Genomic DNA, 26,419 nt, shown 5'->3' with positions numbered 1-26,419 from the left:
ATATATATGAGTTGATAACAGTAAGATACACCCATATATATGAGTCAGATACACCCAAAGATATCAGTAAGATACACCCATATATATGAGTCAGATACACCCATTGATAACAGTAAGATACACCCATATATATGAGTCAGATACACTGTAACATTCCAAATTTTTTTTATTACTACCCTACCCTCAAATTTTATCAAAATTCTTAAACTATCCTTACCCCTCTTTTTCCAACCTTAACCCTAATCCAAAATCCCCAATTTTGCCCTAATTTCTTTACAGCACATACACCCACAAACAAGAAAAAGAAAGCGAGAAAGGGAAGAGAACAGAAACCAAAGGGGAAACCTAACCCTTATTTCATCCACCACTCTCACTCACGGACAACACTTAGACGCAGAAGTGGGGAAGAAGAGAAAGAAAGCGCCGCTGTCACGCACGTTGACGCCAAGCTACTGCCTCATCGCCGTTCCATCAACACTGCACCCCACCGCGTCTGTCGCTGCCATTTCCAAGCGTCACTGTCGTACCTTGCTTCTGTCACCGCCGTCCATGGACCTTCGAGTAGCGCCGCTGCCGTTGATTGAGATCGTCGCCATCCCAGCTGAGGTCATCGTCGTCGTCAAACAGGGGCAGAAAAGGAGGGCACGAACGGGGGAGAGAGAGAGAGAGAAGGGGAGCTCTGTTGGAGCTTGTCGCAGAAATGCTGATGCCTTCCACCACCGCGACACAGAGCCAGCCGTCTGTTCTTTCACTGTCATGCGATTGCCTCCGTTGCAGGTGGAAGAGGTCACCGGAGAAGGGATTGTCCTATTCTGCTTCTGCTTTTAATTTTCCATTGGTTGTCAGAGTCTATATGGCCATGAATGTTGCTGCCGAAGTCGTCGAAATTGTTGCCGCCAAGAGCCACCACTGTTATACCTTTACCTTGGTAAAACAAATCCCATTTTTGCTTGTACTTGACATCTCTTTCTATTCCTATTCTGCTTTTATCTATCCTACTGTCTTGCTCCATTTTCGTGCTATTATTCTTGATTAATTTGCTTTTGCTGTTGTTTGTTACGGGCTAGAAGTAGTAGCGATGCTGCTGCTGTTGTCGAGATTACATCTGTGACGTAGTCGTTGCTACTGTTTGAATTGAAGTTGCTGCCATTGGCTCGGTCCAAATTCGGCGTTCTTTTGTTCCATTCTATTCCATCTTTTCTCACATTTTAATTCGGCACTTCGGGTTTGGTCTCTTCGGTCCCTTGGGATCAAGTTGTGAGTAGGCTTTACATTTATAATTATTTGGCTTTACATCTATAATTATTTTGATATGTGTTGCTTAAATTTATGATTATACTTATAAGTTATCAACCAAGGACTTGAATTTGATTTTAATAATGGATTTATTAGAACTAAATATTCATTTTTGTGAAATTCAGATTTTTAATCTGCACATGAGACTGTATACATGTTTGATGAAGTTTTGTATTATCTGAGAATATTCGATTTTATTTGAATGTGTTTTTGTAACATTAAAGTATTATGGATATTCACTTATATGCTCTGAATTTGTAAAGTATACTCGATATTTCATATGATTAAAAAATATTTTTGATTAGAAAGTATTATTGATTTGATTTGATACTCTATATATTTGAAAGATCAAAGATTGGTTGTATTTGAAACTATATGTTTTGAAATTATATGTTTTGAATTGGTTTGGGAGGCTCGTATTAGAAAACCGAAGTTAACGGCGGTTATGACGTTAACCTAGATGCATCTGGCTCAGACCTCAGCTAGCAGGGGCGTTGCTAGCCTAACGTGTAGGCCACACGTTGGATCTGTTATTCCGTACGGACACACTAGAGGAAAGGACTACCCTTAGAGGTGGATCCACCCAAGTGTGGACTATTTGATTTGATTTCTGTATGAGGATTCCCTTATTGATTCACTTATTCATATAAATTATTATTTCTAACTAAAACTATTTTCATAATAATGTTTAGATGGTCTCATGTGAATTATAGATATACTGTCTAGTCACTGAGTTGCAAAACTCACTCCGTTTTCTAAAAATATTTTTTAGGAATAAATATTTGATTATGTGAGTATTTCTATCCAAGGGTAATGATCTACAATGGGTATCTGTTCTTTGTTGAGTTCTTAGGCGTCATCTGCTCCATATGTCATAGGCAAGATCCCTCTATATTTATTTATTTTATTTTTGTTTAAAACCTGTATTTATTCATTCTAGAAATTGTAAATTCATTCAAAATATTTGTAACATTTTTATTTATTTTATATTTGAATCTGTTAGGCTTGCCAGAGGACTATTTTCCTGAGCGCCAGTCGTGGCTCATTTTGGGCTGTGACATACACCCAAAGATATCAGTAAGATACACTCATATATATGAGTCAGATACACCCATTGATAACCGTAAGATACACCCATAGATATGATTCAGATACACCCATATATATCAGTCAGGTATCACTCAAACATGCATCAATATCAAGCAACATTACAAGGTCAAGCAATATACACCCATGGACAAGCAAATATAAGCAAGTGCTGACTATTACAGTATATCAGTTCAGAAATATACACCCTACATTTTATGCCATATACACCCACCAATCTACGGAATATACCCCTAAAAATCAGTTACCAGAAAATCTAGAACAACAAGAACAGTAACACCTACAAGAACGAAGAAGAACAGTGTAACATAGAAGCAAGAATAACAGTAAAACCTAGAACATTATAAATTGTAAAATGAGACGTAGAGCAAGAAGAACAGTAAAACGTACAACAACGTAGAAGAACAGTAAAACCTGGTTCGAAATCTGAAAAATATACAGGAATCGTAATGTAATGTACCTTGAGTATTATAGCTTTGTTTTCTCTGGAGATTCTTGATCGAGAGTTTTATGGTGTGTTGATGGAGGTTTCGAAGGTTAACGACGAGTTGTATATCTTGAGTTTCGAATTTTGCTCAAAAATAGAAGGGTTGCGTTTTCTTTGAATTGCTTTGAGAAGTGGAAGAAGTGGAAGAGTCTGCCATTAAGGGGTGGTTTACTCGAAGCGAAGCGTAACCGTTTGAGTGGGAGTGCGTGAATATTACGCTCCATTCAATCTAATTAGTGCGCGTCTGGAATGTTTGTGGGTTGGGGGCTTGTAACACTTGTAAGACCTTATTGCTTGTATGTGTAGCAGGCCCGATATAAATATTAAGAAAAAAATGGCGCACTTTAAAGTAGGTGTTCCATTTAATATTTAGAATATATTTTTTTGTGAATTTAAGGGAGGATTTAGATAAAATCTTAACTAAATTTGGTAGAATATGATTTGATTCAGATATCTGATAACTCAATTATGTTTTAAAAAAAATGTATTTGGACCGATGAGGTAATAAAGACCTAATGGAGATTGTAGATTGTAAAATTTATAAGTATTTAAAAAAAAAACTAGAACTAACTTTATTTAAAGCAGAGGATCAAGACAGGTTAATCCAAAACTTGGTACATGAATCACAAAATCCCATAATGTCCAATCTTCTCAACACAAATTGAGAATCCGAGGCAACATATAAGACTTTCTAGCACTAAATTATTTTGGTCACACACACAAACTTTATTCTAAGAGAAACATACCCAAATCAAACAACACTAACAACTCAAATTAATCAACTAATTAATTGAGCATGGCAGTGACCTTAGACCAAGCTGGCCTAGCCGTAATATCAGCCACCCAAGCACTGACACGTGGCAGAGGCTCAAACAGCTTCTTCACCTGCGTTAACATCAACAAATGAAGGGTTGGAAGGTGATGAAGATCAGCCAAAGATTAGATCCCTAGAAAGAGGAGCAACTAAGAAGAGAGGGGTATAAAAGAATGAAAGGAATGTCTTCGATCTGGCTCTTGTTCCCTGTAGGTTTATAGCACGCTAGGCTAGCTAAGAAAGGTATTCTATCTTTCTCTTTTTGTTGTTCGGCTCGATAGAATTGTTTAGAATCCTCTCCTAGCTTCCTCTTTCCATAGATATGAAGACTATAAAACGTCGATCAGAGAGCAGGGTTGTTCTAAGATATAGAAGTAGTTAAGGGCTTGACTAAGTAGTAGATATGGGATTGAGGGGCGAAAAGCTGAAACATTCACCAGCCAAGTACTTTGTCTCAGAGAGCCTCTTCTCATAGATTCCAAGAACACTACTAAGCTTTGATTCATTCTCTTCAACAACTTTTGGGTCTGTTGGGATGCCAAAGAGTGGCTTAAAATGAAGCTCCCATAGAAGTTTTGAAGCTGCTTGATCATATTGTTGAGCTTCAACTTCAAGCCATACAGTGATTATAGCCATCTTCTTTGAATCATTGGTTACTATTAGTTGAGTCCCCTTCTCAGCATATTCATGTGCAATGTATTTTGTTATTGCCCTTGATTCTGCATATATATCTCAATTTGGTTATTTTAATTTCAATGATTAACTATGCAACCAAGGTTAAATTAGGTTTATGTGGATAATTAAGGAACAATAATTTGGGGCTCGTAAAATTTACCATTTGAGGGCATGCATGTTTGGTATTTGGAGCAAAGTTCTAAACCAAATTGAATAGGTGAAGCTAAAACTTTAAATGTTTAAATCGATGTTAAATTGGATATATATATATATATATATATATATATATATATATATATATATATATATATATATATTAAATTGATTAACCACTAAAAATTAAATCGATTTATCATTTTCTGATTGATTTTGAGTTTTTAATTTATTTGTTAACAACTAACTTTTATTTTAAACTGAATTAGTCTGATCGTAGATTTTCAATTAACTCAATAAAATTGAATTATTTTGGTTTGATTTTTAGAATAATTATTTTGAGAATAAATATGAGATAATCTAATATTTTTGAAAAAAAATTACTTTTATATATCTGTCAAAACATATTTTTAAGGTTGTATTTAGAAAAGAGGCTTATATTGAGAGATAGAAATTAGGAGATTGAGATTAAATTAAGTTTCTATATTATGTTTGGTATAAAATGTACAAAACTGAATAATGTCTTAGTATTTATTTGATTCAAGATAAATATAAAAATATTTACTAAAATACCCTTTGCTATTAAAAACAATATTGATAAAGTTTTAGTTTTAGTTTCTAAAAATTTCAGTTGCTTGTGTTCTAAATTTCTAGAGATATTGAAGAGATTGAAATTTTGTATTTTGAGATTAAAATTTTAGTTTTAGTCTCTTATCACTAAATACAATACCCAATTTCAATTTTCCAATTTAAATCTCACTCTTAGTATCTGAAAACAAACACTACCTTAGTGTTTTAAGGAGTTTGATTATAGGATTGGACTATAAAAACTTAATAAGACCAAAAGTTAAATAAAAATTGTGTTAGAAGATTTCATATTTGGTATTTCTTACCGAAGAGCTTCAAGTCTCCATCTTCAAATGCTGGAACTTGACCAAATGGCTGCATCCATCATATATAGGGAAAGCAAGAATGAATATCATTAAACAATAGATATGGTAAAAAATATGATTTTAGCACATAATGGATAAATTGACTATATTCACACTTTAAATCTAAGTAGATCTTGTTACTCAACAATCTAAGTAGATAATTAAAAAATAAATAAAAAAAAGAAAGAAAGAAAAAAAAAAACAAACAAACAGCAAAAGAATGATAATCTTGTGGTGATGCTTACATTGAGAGAAAGAAAAGGCTCCTTTTTATGTTCACTATTCCTCATGTCAATAGTAACAAACTCAAAATCAAGCTCTTTCTCATACAAGACAGCAGCAACTCGCATGGAGGCTGGTGACATAGGGTTTCCATGGAGTTTCATTGCAGCCATAGCTTCTTATTAGTGTGTAAGTAGAAGCAATTAAAGGGTATCTTTTAAGAGAAGGTTATGTTATACATGAAATTAGGCCTATAATGATTTGTGTTCTTTATATAATCGGCTACTTGTGATGGATTTCTTTTGTTGAGGATTTTATATTTATTTACTTATTTTATCGAAGATATGGGATTTGTTGATGAGTTAGATAAAAACTAAAAAGTCAATGAGTTGTTTCTTTGCATATGGAAAATTATTTACTTATAATATTGGATTTGGTAGCACAAATTGGTGGTTGAGTACATTTATTTAACAACTACTTATTTCTTTAATTATTTATCTTAAAAGCTAACCGTATTTTAATATTTGAAATTATGTAGAAAATAAAATTAGCCCTTTTAAGTGTTAACATTATTCATTTCGTAGTCAAAATTTGAACCAATTCTACAAAAATTTATACATATCATATTTTCATTTCTCAACTCCGTAAACACTTCTAAAAAAGTATTTACATATCATTATTAATCAAAATGACCTACGGTTTTTTACTTTTGAAATTTTAGTCAAGCAAGTATACAAAACTTAAGCATATGCTACTTCCAATGCATTGTTTATATCGAAGTCATATATATAAAATCATTTATACTTTGATTCCTTATGGGCTACGGCAAAAACAAGACCAAATTAAAAGGCGGACAACATATATATATATATGAAAAGTCATATATATAAAATCATTTATATTTTGATTTGTGGTTGTTCATATTGTTCAAAATAATCATTATTTTCCTAATATTTCTCATATGAAAAAGATAATTTTTATTTGAAAAAGTATAAAGGGACAACACAAAGACCAAACAACATAAATAATCTAAAAAATTAATTAAATTAATTATTAAAATAAATTCAAATTTTCAATTAATTAGTGTAATCAATTTTTGAATTTGAATAATTAGTATAATCTCCTCTTAATATACCGTAATACTACATTTTTATTTTATCTTAACTCTCTTACACTTTTGCCACTCATATCACCTTTAAGTCTGACAGTCCTCTCCCTCTGCCACTAAGCCCCTCCCCCGGTAGTGCGCCGTCGTCGATTGTTGATGCTATCTCGTTTTCTCTTTTCATAACGTCGATGTTGTAGGAGGCAACTGACATGATTGCTTGAGCCACAGCCGTGGTTGTCACGCCACTCTTTTCTGGCGGTGTTGCTGCGGAGTCGAGCCACCTGCCACTACTGTCACGCGATCCCACCAGGCGTCGCTGTTGCTATCTCGCGCCCTTCTCCCGTGTTTCTGCATCGTGCCACATGTGTCCTCCCTTGCATCGTCGTCTTCTCTCTGTCGTCGTTATTTTTCTTTTTTCATTGTGATTTAGATTTTTTTCTATGTATTTTGGATGTTTTTTTTGTTTATTGGATATTTTTTTTATTGTACACAGATTTTTTTTAGTATAGGATTTCTGATATTTTTTCTTTTCGATAGATATTTTTTTTATTGACGGTGACGGTGTGACAGGAGAAACGACAACAGTAAAATAAATATGGTAAAAATAAAATTTAACGTATATGAAAGTAAAAATAAATAACAAAAAAAATAAAACTCAAATTAAAAATAAAAATGAATAATTTCATTGGGATATTTTTTTATATTTAGTGAATCTAAAATATAACATCTTGTTTACATTGTTCTCACTTATTATTGTTTACCTAACAAAATTATTTTTATTTTTTCTGTGTATGTAGGTTCATGAGTCATGACATGAGTCCATTGTTTCCCTGCTATTTCTTTTACTTCTTTATTCAAGACTCGTCCACTATGGAATGCAGTGCGTTATTATTAATATATATATTGATCACATCGACAATTCTCAATTCTAAATATTATATCATGAACACTCTCACATTATATACTCATCATATATCCAATATTAAAGGATTTTATTATTTGGTCTAGGCCAAATTTTGAATCTAAATATAACATATTAAAAAGTACAAAATTTTGTCACTTAAATTAAACCTCAGCTATAATTAAAATATATATACTACGCTCATGTCGTAGGTTAATAAATCTTTTCATATCCAACAACTATTCTTTTATATTCTCTTTTTGAAAAAATGATTAATTTTGAAAAATTAAAGTTAGATATTAAAAGTCAATATGATTTTTTTAATATATATTGTTTACTTAATAGTAGTTATGTTAAAAGTTAAAACAAAAAAAAGTAAGGAGCGAGTGCGGTTTATGTCTAAGGCAAGGCCTCCTCTATCTAATAAAGCTAATTTAGCTTGAAGTGATGATTATTGTTGTAAATTAGGACATCTATCTACCCATCTTAATTTAGTTATAAAAATCCAGCTGCTTTTCTTTGCTGTACTTATTGATTAAAACGGTTTTTCGTACCCTTTTTTAAAAATTTAAATAAAAAATACATAATAATTATATATGTATATATTTTTTTATACAAAATTTCTTTTGAATTTGTCTAAATAAATCATAAAAATTTTAATATTATTTAAATTTTTTTCAAAAATTAATTGAATAAAAAAATATATAAATTAAATAAGGGTTATGCTAAGTAATCAATGATTTTTTTGAACAACATGAATAATCATCAATCAAATAAAAATATACTACATTTTCAAATTACCCACCTAAATTTTAATATTGGAATAATCATCTATACATACACCTAGTGAAATAAACATATATCTAATATATTTATTGTTCACATTATTTAATATTTTCACTGTCTACCTATATTTTTTATATATCTAACAAAAATTAATGACTAATTTCTAAGGCCATTAAAATTTACATTAGGAGAGATAAGATGCTGATAATGATAGTTATATATATAGGTTATGGTTATTCCTAAAAATGCATTTCTACATCAACTTTTTTCTTTTTATAATTCGGCTTTGTTTAGTTGAAAGTAAAGAAATAAAAATAAAGGAAATAGAAATAAAAGAAAAGAAAGAAAAAAATTGAATAAATTTTTTTATATATATTTAAATGAAAGAAAAAAAATAGTATATAATGTTATAAAAAAATAATTTTATTTTTATATAATTTAAAATATATTAAAAAATAGAAGATACTATTAAAATATTAATACCAAATACTTTTTCCTTCCATTTTTTATCGAATGTTAAAAGGAAAAAAATTAAATAAATTTCGCCTACTTTTTTACACCATTCATTATTTTTTTTTTCTTTTTACTTTTCTATTTAATCAAAGAAAAAATAATAACTATTTTCTTTTCGATTTATTTCTCTCCCTTTAACAACAACAGATTTTAAAGCAGAGGATCAACAAAAGTTAATCCAAAACTTGGTACATGAATCACAAAACCCCATAATGTCCAATCTTCTCAACAGAAATTGAGAATCCGAGCAACATATATAGGACTTTCTAGCACTAAATTATTTTGGTCACACACACAAACTTTATTCTTAGAGAAACATAACCAAATCAAACAACACTAACAACTCAAATTAATTAACTAATTAATTGAGCATGTCAGTGACCTTAGACCAAGCTGGTCTAGCTGTAATATCAGCCACCCAAGAACTGACACGTGGCAGAGGCTCAATCAGCTTCTTCACCTGTGTTAACATCAAGAAATGAAGGGTTGGAAGGTGATGAAGATCAGCCAAAGTGAAACATTCACCACCCAAGTACTTTGATTCAGAGAGCCTCTTCTCATAGATTCCAAGAACACTACTAAGCTTTGATTCATTCTCTTCAACAACTTTTGGGTCTGTTGGGATGCCAAAGAGTGGCTTAACATGAAGCTCCCATATAAGCTTTGGAGCTACTTGATCATATTGTTGAGCTTCAACTTCAAGCCATACTGTGATTATTGCCATCTTCTTTGAATCATTGGTTACTATTAGCTGAGTCCCTTTATCAGCATATTCATGTGCAATGTATTTTGTTATTGCCCTTGATTCTGCATATATATATATATATATATCTCAAATTTGTTATTTTAATTTCAATGATTAATTATATATAACAAGGATTTAATTAGGTTTATGTGGATATATAATTAAGGAACAAATCTTGGAGCTAGTAAAATTTAACATTTAAGGGCATTTTTGGTATTTTCCCCGGGGGGTAAGATTGGGATAATAACCATAATATAATATCCTTGAGTAAAATTAAATTACTTTTAAAATTTTTTATTTTATTTTTATTTATCCAGATTAAACATACTCTTAATGTTTTAATGGGTTTGATTCTAGTATTAGTCTATAACAATTGTTTCAAGTTTATCATGATGAAAAATTAATTTAGTAAGACCAAAATGATTGTTATAATTAAAGTTTAATCACAACTTTGTGTTAGAAGATTTAATATTTGATATTTCTTACCAAATAGCTTCAAGTCTCCATCTTCAAATGCTGGAACTTGACCAAATGGCTGCATCCATCATGTAAAGGGAAGAGCAAGAATGCATATCATTAAACTATGATCTAGTAAAAATAAAATTTTAGCATATTTGTTCAGGCTTTAAATCTCAATAATAGACCAAATGATTTTAACCGAAAATTTAAAATTTTGATAGTATACATTTTTTTTGACATAATATTTTTCAACCCAGTATGTTAATAACTAATCTGTCACAAATTTAAACTTTATTTGTTTAAACGAACAAAGAAGTTAGTGATCACTCAAACAACCCAAGTTAGTTGTATAAATAATTTATTATAATAAAGTGATGCTTTTGTCAACTACCAGAAGAATGATAATATAATTTATTATAGTAAATAATTTATTATACCAAAAGAATGATAATATAATTGTGGTGATGCTTACATTTAGAGAAAGAAAATGCTCCTTTTTATGTTCACCATTCTTCATGTCAATAGTAACAAACTCAAAATCAAGCTCTTTCTCATACAAGACAGCAGCCACTCGCATGGAGTTTGGTGACATAGGGTTTCCATGGAGTTTCATTGCTGCCATAGCCTCTTATTAGTGTATGTGTAAGTAGAAGCAAATAAAGGGTATCTTTTAAGAGAATGTTATGTTATATATGAAATTAGGCCTATGACGATTTGTGTTCTTTATATGATGCGGCTACTTGTGATGGATATTTTTTGTTGATGATTTTATATTTATTTATTTTGTGGAAGATATGGGATTTGTTGAGTTAGATAAAAAGTCATGAGTTTGTTTTTTTGCACATGCAAAATTATTTACTTATATCATTGGATTTGGTAGTACAAATTGGTGGTTGATTGAGTACATTTAACAACGCTACTTTTTTTGTTTAATTATTTATTTATCTTAAAGCTAATCGTATTTTAATATTTGAAATTATGCAGAAAATATAATTATCCGTTTTAAGTTTTAACATTATTCATTTGTTCGTAATCAAATTTTGAACTTAAAAATACTGAAAAATATACCACTTCCAATAATGCATTGTTTATATCGAAGTCATATATAAAATCATTTATACTTTGACTCCCTACAGCAAAAACAAGACCAAAAGGCAGACAACAATATATATATATATATATATATATATATATATATATATATATATATATATATATATATATATATATATATATATATCTTTTATTTTTGCTTCATGAGTCATGAGTCATGACATGAGTCCATTCTCTTCTCACTGCTATTTTTTTGAGAGATGTTAAAAATTAGCCACTAATATATTTGTGTATAAATTAAATATATGTATAGTTTAATTTATTTTTAATATATATTTATATTTCAGCATGTATTTTATATTGATGAGTAACTTTGGTAACTAATTTTAAGGTACACCTAGCATAAACCATTTCTTTTACTTCTTTATTCAAGACTCCTCCACTACCCAATCCAGTGCTTTATTATTAATTAGTATATACTATGCTCATGTGGTATGTTAACGAATCTTTTCATTTCCAACAACTATTCTTTTTTATTCTCTTTATAAAAAAATGATTTATTTAGACAAGGTAACATATTAAAAGTTAATATATATTCTGTACATGATTTTTTTTAGTATATATTGTTTACTTAAATTAATAGTATTTATATTAAAATAAAGATTTAATTAATTAACATAGAATCTAAGAACACATATTAAATTTATTATTAATAAAATTTTTTAAATATTTTTATTTAATAAATATAAAATAAATATATTAAAAATATAAATTTTTTATATTTTTAATAAAAATATTTTTAATTTATAAACTGAACATGTGTCCTTTTACTAAATTTTAAAACAAAAGAACAAGGAGCTAATGCGATTCTCAAGTCTAAACCAATGACTCCTCAAGATCTAATAAAGTTAATATATCTTGAAATGATGATTGTTGAAAATTAGGACATCTACCCATCTTAATTTGGTTATAAAAATCCAGCTTCTTTTCTCTTTAGTGTATTTATTGAACGGATTTTTTATTTAAATTAAACAATTATATATTTTATTGATATATATAAATTATAAAATAATTATTTAAATAAATAATGTATTATATCTCGAGTATTATAAATTTAATGTGAATATAGACGTACCTCAGATACTAAGATTTTAAACTATGACGCATAAAAAATCTGATATATTTAAGGTGCATTCGGAACATGTCGTAAGCCAAAAAAAATGGTACTGAACATTTGATATGCGTTCAAAAGTTAATCTAAATTGTAATTCTAATTTCTTTCAAAAATCAATCTAGACTATAATTCTAATTTTTATTTTGACCATATCTAAAATACTGAGACCCAAATCAATTTTTAAACATATCTCGAATATTCAATACCTATTTTTTAGCCTCCAAAAAGTAGATACATCTTAAATACATCAGATTTTCTATGCCTCATAGCCCAAGAAGTTTCGGTACCAGGAATATGCCCATAATTGCATTGGACTCATAATATTCGAAATATAATATATTGTTTGTTTAGGTAATTATTCTACCGTTTATGTATATCAGTAAATTATATAATTATTTAATTTAAATTAAAAGATCCTCAAAATTGTGTCGTATTATTTTTAAAAAAAATTAATTTAATAAAAAATACACATACATAAATAATTATATATGTAATATATTTTTTTACACAAGATTTTTTTTAGATTTTTTGACACCTTATTTGGATAGACGATAAAAAGTGAAAAAAAATAAAATAAAAGAATAAAATAAGAAAAAAATAGAAAAAAAACATAAATTGTTTTATGTTTTGTTTTTAGATAAAATAAATAAATAAATAAAATAAAAAAATTTGGATAAAAAAATGAAAAAAAATTATAATAAAAAATTATTAATACCCTTAGATTTTTTATTTTTTATTAATCAAATGTTGAATTAGTAATTTACTATTATTTACATATTTTTTCTTTATTTTGATCTCATCATTAAGAAAAATTTTTTTGGTGGATTTCATTTTTTGTTTACTTAATTTTTCTTTTTCATTCAAACAACAAAAAAACTCATATTTTTATTATTTTCTTTTTTTTTTATATTCTCTTAATCCAAATAATTATGAATGTGAAACATAAAAATTCTAATACCATTTAACTTCTTTTAAAAAATAAACAAATAAAAAAGATATATAAATAATTATATATCTAATAAAAATTAACAACCAATTTCTAAGGCCATTAAAATTTACATTGACAGCTGTATGCATCTCTATTCTCTACATGAATCTCTTCACACTTCTGGTCTAATTATGTAATGTCGTGAACGCGTGATCGTCCTCTTCATTATTCAATGGCAACAGCAATGATGATATTAGCCTCTCTCGTCTTCTTGTGGGTGTCATCACATCAATTACAAGTCTTATGGCCATCACACAAGGTCCCTAGTCCCTACCCTAACACTTCTAAGCTGCTTCTCATTCGAGTTTATCACCAAACATTATGTTTGTATTAGTACTAATTTTTGTGTAATTTTTTTGTATATATATATATATATATATATATATATATTTAGTATATACGATCAATTTTTTATTTTCATGAATAGAAATAAATAATTTATACAAAACTAATACATAAAAATTAAACACTACAATTTCTTGTATTTTTTTTTTTTTTGGGAACATACACAATATCTTGCTGTTTAAGGTAGGTTCGCTTAACAACAGACCAAACTTCTTTTTTTTTAGGTGAAGCCGAATATTAAAGTAAGGTATAAAGACAACGCCGTTGCCGGGGATCGAACCCGGGTCACCCACGTGACAGGCGGGAATACTCACCACTATACTACAACGACTTGATGTTCTTTGTCTCAGTAATTATCATTATATTTATAATAACTATACTTAAATAAAACAAAAGGCTAATTTTGATTTGTAAATAATATTATATGTACCATATTTATATATATATATATATATATATATCTTGTTATGCACTTTTCAATTTTTGTATTAAAAGTTTTAATAAAAAATAAAAAAGATATGTGTCCTAATATCATAAGAAAATATATAAAAAAAAGATGGAGTTAATATTCATTTGTCTTCAAAAATTTGAGATTGAACTCAATTTGACTCTCAAAATTTTAATGGATTTAAATTGAACCCTAAAATTTATAATTGTAACTTGTATTAGTCTTTGAGCTAATTTTCGCTAATGACGTATTAATTTAATACATTAACTTGTTGCAATTTAAATTCCTAGTTCCATGTGATAGCTTATCTACTGCTCCAAAATTTTAAAATGTCCAAATTAAACTTATTATTGTTGTTTTTATGAGAATGTTGGAAATTCATTACATTTATAAGAGCTCTAGTAAATCTCAGTTATATAAAATCTAGACGAAAAAATTAAATCTTAATAAATTAATATGCAAAATCAACATATTATTCACAGAAATTAATTCAAAAACTAATGTAAATTATTATTATAATGCATTATTAGGCAAAGATTTGAAAATACCACAACAGATAAATTAAATGTAACATCATCCGCAAATTTCACCCAACTAAAATTAGTTTATTCAAAAGCAATAATCAAAGTCTGCTCTGCCTTATTAGAATAAAACACTTTGCTCTAGTCGATCCAAACGATAAATCCAGACAGAAAACTCCATTTAGCATTGTAATAATTATTATATAAGGAGACAAAACTTTAATTCTGGCCGAAGTATATTACATGTGACTAAAAGTTTTCTATATATAAGTTAAACAAAATCAGACGCGCGGGTATAAATTGTTCCATGTCAGCGTAGTTATTTATATTCACTAGTCACTACAAATGAATTATGATCATCCTTATATATTACCTGCTCCACACAATACTCAGAATATGAAGACAAGTCTTGCATTGTTTTTTACATAATCAGAAAGTTGGAAAGTTACCTCATCTGTATATGATACCTATGATAACAACATAAAGTATATTAAGCATTTGCAATTATATTTATATATCAATAATGCAATCAAAACATCCAAACTCCAGGAAGAGTAATAAACTAAGAGACATAATTATTTATGTATTTCTTATTAGTTTAAATTTTTTAAAAAAATAATTTTAAGATATAGTATTAGAGTTTATATATCATATCAAATATTGTTAGATTATCTACTTGTAAATATATGTTCACATTTCAAAAAATTATTTTTAGACGTGAAAGAAATATATTATAAATTCTATATTTTTTAAAAATAAAAATTTTAGACAATTTATAAATATGAGTAATTTTTCATCCCATAAATTAAATTTTAAGATTGAGTTAAGCTCACACATAATGTGTGTATATATATATATATATATATATATATATATATATATATATATAATGATTTTGATAAGGCAAAATCAATAAAGTTATAAATATCTATCCTGAGAATATAACAAGGTGTTATTTTTTTTATATTTTATTTGTATATAATTTATAAAAAATATTTTATTTTGTTATTTTTAAAATCTAAACTAAAATTAAACCTCTTAATTAAGTTATAAATTGCAATCACAATTAATCCTATTTATATTATTTCTGTACATATTTAATTAATAAATAAAATAGGCATACATTAGTGGCTATATATATATATATATATATATATATATATATATATATATATTAGTTAATAATAATAGCAAAATATAAATATAAAGGTATAAAAAAATTTATGTTCATGTATATTATATTTTAGGAAAATAAACGATAAATAAAAATAATCTAGTTTGTCAAAAATAATAAACTATATGTTCAGTGACGGAGTTTGAAACAAAATTTTAGGGGACAGATAGAAGATAACTATCAAGATGTTTTTTATATGGATCCTATTTAAGATAAGCTCGTCTAACCTCATCTCTCTGATTTAGGTGATATTGCCAAATTTGAAGCCGTTTTTCAGGATCTCGTTCCAAAGAATTAAGATCAAACTCATCAGATGTAACGTTTTGAACTTTTAAAAGTTGTATCTCACTTTCTTCGTGATTCATTAAAGTAGAAGAATTATCTACAAATGTTGATATTATAAAAGTTATATATGTTCTTCTTTTTGAATATTAGCTTTCCTCTTAAAAAATGCATCAATTCTTTGATTTTTCATGATTATTTTATATAAAAATTTGAATATATATCCTCTAAAATATGTAAAAAAAAAATTAGAAGGACAAATAGTAAAACTTATAATATTTATTAAATTTTTTTTATCAATTTATACGAGTACAATAATATCAATACTTATTGAATATTCTAATATTTTTTATCGTATAAAAAATTAAATTAAATAAACAGTAAAATATAAAATAATAATAAATTACATAAATAAAAAATACTGAATCTTTTATATTTGAACTCAAAAGTAGAAGGATTGAATAGAGAGCTGCAAAATGCGAATACATTCGTTCAGTCCAAATCCAACATGTTTTGAATGTTTAAAACTAAAAACTATTGTACAATAAAAATAAAAGATGAAGATTGAATTTTAGTATTTTAAGTCATAGTAAAATATTTGAATCAACTAAACTATTTTTTATTTTTTTAAAAAATATCACTAATTTTTTAACAAAAATTTGGAGAGACCATGGATCTTCCTTATCTCAACTAAGCTCCGCGCTTGTATATGTTGTGATGATATATATCTATATAACTCTAAAAATGCAGTCAAATAAAATGAAGACTATTATATCTGAGATTGAGGTGGCAGATATATATGTACGTATGTCTTAACAATTGCCACATCTATCTGATGATGAACCGCCAATTTCTTTTGAAGATTGTCCAAAAGAATAAGAAATTAAAGCAGAAATAATAATAATAACTTAACAAACTCCCATATTCATGCACCGATCACTAGGAGGAGAATTTCCATTTTACTTATTAACCTTTAATTTCATAATAATTATAAAGATATAGCTAATACGTATTTCAAAAGTATATTTTAAAAATATCATAAAAAATACTTTTTAAAAAGTCATTAAAATCAAAAGATATTTTTTATATTTTTAATATATTAAATAAATTAAAAATTTTATTATCCTTTTAAAATGAATTTTTAAGACACAAAATAATTAAATTTTAATAATTTTTATAGTTTTTTATAATATCTTTTAATCGAATAAATTAAAAATTAATTCATTATAAATTTGAGTTTTATTTAATTTGAACAATATAAATTGCATACACAATAAAATTTGAACTTTAACATTTGTTTAAGCGACAAGTGATTAACATAAGTTGCTTGTTAAATCCTAATGTGATATATATAATACCATTCATCATAGCAAACAGAATCCATTATGATTGCAACATAATCTGCTTTAAACAGAGCTAAATTAATTATAAGAGCCTTCCTATGTGCGTATGCAAAATATATTATTGATCAAGTAATAACAAAAATATAAGTGGCTTAAAACCAGGAATGTTCCATACTTCCACTATATATATATAATGCATTTCTATTTCCAAGATACTTAAGAGAAACAAGTCCAAATTTATGGTTGAATAATTTATATTTATATAATTTTTTAATTAAATTAAGCTCACACGCATTTGACGCGTTTATCTTATTAATAACTAATTGCCTATTCCGTCTCATTTCAGAAAACTCTCACATAAACCTTTAATTTTTGTAGTGGGATTTCTTTCTTCTTTGCTTCATAGAGAATTCAAATTCAAAACACTCTATGCCCAATATAAATAGCTCCTTGGAAAACTTAAGAGCCCAATAATAATAATAATAATAATCGTATAACCAAATCACACTAATATGGCTTCAGAAGAGCAAAACCATGCTACTCATCAGGATTCTGATCATCATGGTGATGGCATCATTGGAAAGAATAAGATATTAAGAAGACATGACTCTCTAGACATGGAATCTCGCATCTTCTCAAATTCTTCTGCTCACTCTAAAGTACGTTTAGATTGAATCTAATTGCAGACAATATTGAATATTTATTAGGAGTTAGTTTTAGTTTTTTTTTTTTTTTCGTTTAATATAATAAGTGAGTTACTCGCTCTTATTTTCTCTCTCACATCTAAGTTCTCATATAAATCTTTTCGCCATTTAATTAATAAACTTTCAGATTATAATATTGATTAGTTTTTCTCTCAAAGTTTTCTACTTTTCTTTCTTCTATTTTTTTTTTTTTTGGGGATAATCATTAATTTCAAACATGATGAGGACTGAGGAGGATCCAGTCCATAAGCAGGCTTCTGTTCATGAATAGTATCTTCAACCTGCAAGCATATTATTGTACTTAAATTATCATGAATTATTTATTTACTTATTTATTTAAGAAAAAGGAAGTTATTTTTATTCAATTTCTAGGATCACGGTAATTAGATTTCATTTAAGAAGAGAACTAACTTTTGATAACTACTAATTTACACCAATTTTTATTTAAAATTTATTTCATTACCTCTTTTTTTAGGATAATCAAAATATATCAAATTCATTGAATTAGTCGATTTATTTGTTTAAATAAGTAGATTTTTATTTCTAAAATTACATTTATTTAAACCTTGAGTTAAATGAGTTGAACTTAATTAACCCAAAAATATATAAGGTCAATCGCAAAATTAAATGTGTGACTTTTTTTTTTTTTACATTTTAATTTAAAAAATTAGTACCATTGACCTGACCCAAAAAACATGATCCATTTTCTAAGAAAACCTCTAGTTGTTTTAAGCTTTCTTTTTATATCTAGAAGTGGTCTTTTTTTATATTAATAATGATACATTATTTTCAGGGGCCATCGATGTCCATGATTATGCACCTAGCGTTTCAAAGCATAGGAATTGTGTATGGAGACATAGGAACATCACCATTGTATGTTTATTCAAGCACTTTCACTGATGGCATAAAGCACAATGATGATATTTTGGGTGTTCTTTCTATCATCCTTTACACTATTACCCTCATTCCTCTTATCAAATATGTCCTCATTGTCTTAAAGGCAAACGACAATGGCGATGGTAGGTCATCATCATCTTAATAAAAACCAAAGAATTTAATGTTAAAAAGATTTAATTTTAAACTTGACCAAAAAAAAAGATTTAAAATTAAAAAAAAAATGATAAATTTAATGCATTAATCACTTTTTGGAAAAGAAAAGATGACAAGCTATTTATTAATATATTTTATACAAAATTTATATACTAGAACATTAATATGTCATTTTCTATTTTTACGATGCTAGATAAATTTGTCCTGCATTATTTTAATAGGGATGATATTATAGATTTACTTTTAATTTTACTTTAATTACCTCAAAAATAATATAAAATAAATCAATATGTATGCATAATGATATGATGGTTATATAATTTGTTTTAATTTGGTCATGATTTGATTTAATTATTATTATTATTATTATTAGGAGGGACTTTTGCTTTGTACTCTCTAATATGCCGCTATGCCAAAGTAAGTCTTACTCCAAATCAACAAATTGAAGATGCAGAAGTTTCTAATTATCAGTTAGATTTGCCTGAGAATAGCACCACAAAGAGAGCTTCAATGGTTAAGTCAAAACTTGAGAACAGTTACTTTGCAAAGCTCTTCTTGTTGCTAGTCACCATGCTTGGTACCTCCATGGTCATTGGGGATGGTGTACTCACTCCTTGCATCTCTGGTTATTAATAATCATTCTCTATATCTTATTTTCTTTCTTCCTTTGTTTTGGTATTAAATTTTTTTTTTGGGTTTTAAATAACACCCCCATTTTTTATAAAATGGTACATTAAAAGTTTAGTGTTTTTGGTTTGTCCAAATAGACAATTATTTGAAACTATTTCTATATAAGAATACTATTATTTTTGGATGAAATCAACTTTTCATTTGTACATATAGATTAGGAAGATAGTTTAAAAAATAAAATAAAATAAAGATTATTATCCATATAGGGATAACTTTAATTTGTTTATTTCTAAAAAGAACTGAATAAATAAAAAATTAATTTAGTCAATATTAGTCAATATTTTAATTATAAAATTATATTATTAACTCTATTTTTTAAAAGATTTAGAATTTAAAATTTTAATTTAAGATTTAAAATTTAAAGAATTTGACTAATATTGACAGTAAAAATTATCTCCATATAGTTTAACTCTTTTAAAAATTATTACTATCAATTCCTCTTCTCTTTAGAAATTAAATAGTGATAAAATCAATTATAGAACATCAGGTGATAAATATTATCCTGATCTTTGATGAAAAAATGATCTAGAAGAAAACTAGTTTTTAAGAAATAGATGTTTATGATCTTTTGGAGAGAGAAAATGTATATCACTTAAATATATAATGTTGTTTATTTGATTATATTTTTCGTTTTATATGAACAGTATCTATATAGTCCTAAATATTAAAAATTTTATTGAAAGAAATAAATTAATGAATTCATCCGATTTCAGTTTTATCTGCTGTGGGAGGGCTCAAGGAAGCTACTTCAAAAATAACTAACGGTAGGTATATATACTACTGGAAGAGGTTCTAGTATAGCTGGAGGATAGTTGTTTTAATCGTTGATCTAAATTATAAAAAATATATAATATATATTAATTAAAATCAACGGTTAAAACAATTAAAACAATAATGTTTTAGGTACACTTGAAATTTTTTTTTTACACTAGCTATGTTATTTCAAAACTATATATATCCTTTTTTTTTTCTTTTTTCTTTTATGGACAAAAATGCAGGCCTCAGAGTTGCTTTGTTTCTGCCGTTTTGGTGGATGTGAATGTTAAATAATAAGACAAGGACTTCATAAAAGACGAATTTTTATTTTATTAAAAATGTTTACCTATTAAAAAGCCTTATACCTATAATATAATATGATACTATATATTTATTTCATTAGATTTATATCACCTTATTTTGGTTCATTATTTTATTACTGAATTATAGTTAAGTAATTCTTGTGATCATTATCTATGTATGAACATGGTCCAGAGTTTTTAATTATAACCTTTATTTGTTTTATTTTGAGAATAATAATAATAATAAAATTATATATATATTTGTTGGTTGTGAATGTAGAGCGGGTTGTTGGGATATCGATAGGAATCTTGATATGCCTATTCATGGTTCAAAGGTTTGGAACAGATAAAGTTGGGTACAGTTTTGCCCCCATTATATGTGTTTGGTTTTTGTTCATTGGAGGAATCGGTGTTTACAATTTCATCAAGTATGATCCCATTGTTATCAAAGCACTAAATCCAGCATACATTGTATACTACTTTCGGAGGAACAAGAAGGATGCTTGGATTTCTCTTGGTGGCATCGTTCTAGCAATAACAGGTTAACTCAGCCATTATATATTTGTATATATTTATATAAATAATTGATTTAGTAACTAATTTTTTACGTATACTTATAATATGATTATTTAATTTGATCAAAGGGGATTAAATCACTTAATAATTTAGTGTTAAATGAGTAAATTGCAGGAACTGAAGCACTATTTGCGGATGTTGGACATTTCACAGTGAGATCTATACAAATAAGCATGTGCTCTGTGACATATCCTGCTCTCATTCTGGCCTATACTGGACAAGCTTCATTCCTTCGCAAACACAATGATCTTGTTTCTGATACTTTCTACAAGTCCATACCACGTAATCTATATAATTCTCATTCAAAGAAGTACATATATGTTATAAAATTATTTTTTTAGTCTCTTTTTTTTAATTTAAAGTTCGAAATTTAAGATTTAAAATTAAACAAAATTTATTGATATTTCATAAGAAAAATTAGTTCTTTAAAATTGTGTTTAGAATAGAGATTAAAACTGAGATTAAAAAATAAAGAGAGGCTTAGTAAAAGACAGAAAGACTAAGATTAAAGTTTTTATGTGATATTTAGTGTAAATATACAAAATTTAATTATGTCTTAATTAATACTCTATTTAATTTAAGATAAATATAGATGTGAAATAAAAATATTTATTAAAATATTTTTAATTATTAAAAAATATTAAAATTTTAGTTTTTTTTTTCTAAAAATTTTAATTTTTTGTATTTTTACTTTTTTAAAGTACTAAAATTTTATATTTTAAGACTAAAATTTTAGCTATAATCTCTTATCAATAGACACAGTACTAAATTTCAATCTTCCAATCTCATTTCCATTGTCGAAAACAAACATTAGTTAACTGAATTTTTTTCAATCTAATCTAAAAATTTAACTTCAAGCCATCAACATAACTTTTTTTTTGTTATAAAAATTTAATTACAAATTTTAAAATTATATAAAACGTAGAAAATAATTAAACTTTATAACTATACAAAATATCGGTATAAAATATCTATAACTAATATTTGCATATAAACTAAATCCTTGTTAGAATGATATGAAGTCATGTTTATTAATAATATAATTAATCCTAAAATGTTGATTTTTTGAGTGTGTATATGTAACAACATAGCAAGTAATGAAATTAACGATGTATGAGTGGTTATTGTTTCAGATAAACTATACTGGCCAATGTTTGTTGTTGCTGTGGCAGCAGCAATCATAGCATCTCAAGCGATGATCTCAGGAACATTCTCAATCATACAACAATCCTTAGCACTTGGATGTTTTCCTCGTGTCAAAGTTGTACATACATCAGCCAAGTATGAAGGACAAGTTTACGTTCCCGAAATCAATTTCATACTCATGATTGCCTGTGTTGCCGTCACTGCTGGATTCAAAACCACCACCAAAATTGGCAATGCTTATGGTAACCAAATAAATCTCTTATATATATACATTCTAAATTAATTAAACTTCGTTATTTATATATATCGCCATAATTATTTATGAGTGTTAGCTAGGAAAAATTATATGTTGTATTGTGTAAAATCCTACATCGCTCGGAGAAGGTAATAAAGGATAACTTATAAGAATATAGATATCTAAAAACGAGTTCTACATTTGAGTCAAACTGCATAAAAAAAAAAACCTTAAAAATTTTTGGACTCCACTCCTACCATAATAGCTAACTTTTTATGATAATAGTTTTTTTTTCTAAAATCATATATCTCATTATATTAGTGTTTTTGTTAAGAGTTGGTCAACCAAAAGAACTTTGTGAAATTGCCATAATTAGATAAAATTATATTAATATTTATGAAATTGATTATGTACTACTATATATTAGCAAATTTTCAATTTTTGATTGGACAAAAATATTGTGATATGCAGGAATAGCAGTGGTTTTTGTAATGACACTAACTTCAGCATTGCTTGTTCTAGTCATGATCATGATATGGAAGACTAACCTGCTATTAATCATAAGCTATGTTCTTATTATTGGTTCTGTGGAGCTTCTATACTTAAGCTCAGTGCTATACAAATTCAAGGATGGAGGGTATCTTCCACTAGCATTTGCATTGTTCCTAATGTCCATAATGTACATTTGGAATGATGTGTATAGAAAAAAGTACTATTATGAGTTGGATCATAAGATTTCTCCTCAAAGGCTTAAGGAAATTATTGCTAATGAAAAAAGGTTGCATAGAATCCCTGGATTTGCCATCTTTTATTCGGAGCTTGTTCAAGGAATTCCACCAATTTTCAAGCATTATGTGTCGAATATTCCGGCCTTGCATTCTATTGTGGTGTTTATCTCGATCAAATCGTTACCAATTAGCAAGATTTCAATGGAGGAGAGGTTCATTTTTCGCCGTGTCGAACACGACGAACTTAAGATATTTAGATGCGTTGTGAGATATGGATATACGGATGTCCGTGACGAGAAAGAGCCGTTAGAGGATTTGTTAGTTAGAAGGTTGAAGTCATTTGTTGGGGAACCTAGGGTTCTTGATTCATCTCAAAAGGTTGAAGAGGAGAGAATGAGTGATGGTGGTGGTGAAGAGACTATTATTGTTGAGGAAATTGAGAAAGGATTGGAAGCTGGAATTGTTCATTTGATTGGTGAGAGTGAAGTTGTTGCAAGCAAAGGAAGTGGCATTGGGAAGAAGATTTTGATAAATTATGCTTACAATTTCTTGAAAAAGAACTTGAAGCAAGGTGACAAAGTGTTTGATATTCCTCATGAGCGTAAGGTTAAAGTGGGAATGACATATGAACTTTAAATATGATAGAAATTAAGTGCTCAAATAAGAATAATAATAGGTGGAAAGAGAGACCTATGACAACTATTTTTGTTTGTTTCTATAAATAATTGTATGTATTATTTTTATTTGGATAAATATTTAAGCACGAGTAGAATTATTGTTTTTGGTTATTATTTTTGCTATAAAATTACTTATTTTAAAAATTTATGTTGATAAGAGAAGATATATTAATGATTATATATTTTTAATTTTTTTTTCAAATAAGAACGTCTTTTGAGTTTGTTTGATTTTTGTATAAGTTTTTTTTATTTGTCTTATGCTATTTTTTTCTCTTTTAGAGTTCATTACTAATGATCGAACTCTAAACCTTTCAGACATAAAATTTTGATATTATATCATAAAACTACTTATTCTAAAAATTTAAGCTAATAGAAGAATGCAATATACTAATTATATCTTTAACAACTTTTAATCATCAACCCAATTCTTTTAATTTAGTAATTTAAAAATATATTTTTAACCTATAATTTTAAACATTAATAACTAAATAATGGCCCACAACAATAAATTTTATTTGTCTTCTAATATTCTTCTTTTTATGTGTTTTACTTTATCCAAATATTATTAATTAAAAATTTAAATATATATATATATATATATATATATATATATATATATTGAGGCTTGTGTAATATTTTGGGTATGAACTTTCCTCTTTATAATTAAGCGAAGATTAGATGAAAATGAGCCAAGCAAGCTAATTAAGTTTTTGAACTTTGGATTAAGTATTTTACGATATACTTCAGAGTATTTATGATTAAAATATTTAAAATTTCTTTTTTGTTGACTTTAATTAAAATAAAATTTTTTAACATAAGATAAATAAAAAATCTAATATAAAATCATGCAAATTCGAAAATAAACAAATTTTTACAAATAAATATATAAGATATATAATCATTCACATATTTTTATCTAACAACATATGTTTTAATTTAGGAATAAATAATTTTACACACTACTCTATCTTTTTCTTTGTTGAGATAATTTTCTAAAATATAGATTTACCTTTACATATGCACTTGGAACGAATTATATTCAAAAAAATAAAAAATAAAAAATAAAAAAACCTTAAAAAAAGAGAAAAATTAGAAAGAAAAATAATATTGGTTTAGATGAGTAAAGTATCCGTGGAGATATATTTTTATTTATTACTGTTATAATTTTATTTAGAATACCAGTAATATTAAGGAGACAAAAAAATAAAAAAATTATCTTATTTAATATTTATTAATTATTATAATAAAATAAATTTTATCCAACTCTTTCTAAATTAGAGGGTAAATTATTTCTTGTGATATATCTTTTTATTATTAAATAAAATGAAATAAATTGACTTATCATAATTAATTTTAACTTTTCATCTAACCTAAATTTCGTTAATTTAATTAATTCATCATGATGTAATTTCATTTTTTGCAAATTATAAATATTATTAAAAAAATTTAATTTTTTTATTTTTTATTTTTCTCAAATTATAAATTTATTAATCTATTTCAATAACAAAATATAAAAAATCTCGAAAGACAAAGAATAAATTAAATAAAAAAATTCAAGAAGTACACAAAATTTGCAATTTTCAAAATTTTCTCTCTTTTGATTTTTTAAATTTTTTGAAAAAAATAATAAATTAAAACTTTTCTAATGATTTTTAACTATGGTATAATTTTTTTTAATCTAACCTAAATTTTGTTAACCTAATTAATTAGGTATAACTTTATTACAAATTATAAAAATATTGGAGAAGTTTTATTTTATATTTTATTATTTTTTCAAAAAATTTAAGAAACCAAGAGAGAGAAAATTTTGAAAATTTTAAATTTTTTGTGCCTCTTGAATTTTATTTTATTTATTCTTTGTCTTTTGAGATTTTTTATTTTGTGATTGAAATTGATTAATAAATGTATAATTTGAAAAAAAAATAAAAAATTATAAAATTAAAATTTTTTAATAATTTTTATAATTTACAAAAAAAATTACATTATGATTAATTAATTAAATTAATAAAATTTAGGTTTGATTAAAGTT

At 26.6% G+C, this 26,419-nt stretch overlaps 3 protein-coding genes and 1 non-coding gene across 5 annotated transcripts; 1 reads left to right on the top strand and 3 right to left on the bottom strand.

The window, feature by feature from the left end:
- Positions 1–3,435: 3,435 nt before the first annotated feature.
- On the bottom strand, positions 3,436–7,259 carry LOC130961472 (glutathione S-transferase PARB-like). Of its 2 annotated transcripts, none has more exons than XM_057887395.1 (3): positions 5,710–7,259; positions 5,426–5,474; positions 3,436–4,423 (listed from the first exon to the last, which is right to left on the bottom strand). In XM_057887395.1, the coding sequence occupies exons 1-3, from the start codon at positions 5,857–5,859 to the stop codon at positions 4,095–4,097; spliced, it is 528 nt and encodes a 175-aa protein (XP_057743378.1). In that variant the 5' UTR covers positions 5,860–7,259; the 3' UTR covers positions 3,436–4,094. The 2 variants fall into 2 exon arrangements, with proteins under 2 accessions (XP_057743378.1, XP_057743379.1); XM_057887396.1 differs by having other exon boundaries at positions 6,880–7,258.
- Positions 7,260–9,089: 1,830 nt separating this feature from the next.
- On the bottom strand, positions 9,090–10,925 carry LOC130960544 (glutathione S-transferase-like). Its single transcript, XM_057885960.1, has 3 exons — positions 10,671–10,925; positions 10,226–10,274; positions 9,090–9,801 (listed from the first exon to the last, which is right to left on the bottom strand). The coding sequence occupies exons 1-3, from the start codon at positions 10,818–10,820 to the stop codon at positions 9,356–9,358; spliced, it is 645 nt and encodes a 214-aa protein (XP_057741943.1). The 5' UTR covers positions 10,821–10,925; the 3' UTR covers positions 9,090–9,355.
- A 3,092-nt stretch (positions 10,926–14,017) lies between these two features.
- On the bottom strand, positions 14,018–14,089 carry TRNAD-GUC (transfer RNA aspartic acid (anticodon GUC)). Its single transcript has one exon. It is a non-coding gene; the product is annotated as a tRNA-Asp (tRNA).
- A 3,786-nt stretch (positions 14,090–17,875) lies between these two features.
- LOC130961292 (potassium transporter 5-like) lies at positions 17,876–24,504 on the top strand. Its single transcript, XM_057887068.1, has 8 exons — positions 17,876–18,185; positions 19,024–19,249; positions 19,654–19,905; positions 20,684–20,734; positions 21,309–21,569; positions 21,719–21,886; positions 22,738–22,992; positions 23,457–24,504. The coding sequence occupies exons 1-8, from the start codon at positions 18,039–18,041 to the stop codon at positions 24,347–24,349; spliced, it is 2,253 nt and encodes a 750-aa protein (XP_057743051.1). The 5' UTR covers positions 17,876–18,038; the 3' UTR covers positions 24,350–24,504.
- Positions 24,505–26,419: the final 1,915 nt, after the last annotated feature.

Source organism: Arachis stenosperma, chromosome 2 (assembly GCF_014773155.1).
Source record: "Arachis stenosperma cultivar V10309 chromosome 2, arast.V10309.gnm1.PFL2, whole genome shotgun sequence".
NCBI lineage: Eukaryota > Viridiplantae > Streptophyta > Magnoliopsida > Fabales > Fabaceae > Arachis > Arachis stenosperma.
This window is presented reverse-complemented; position numbering and strand designations above follow the sequence as displayed.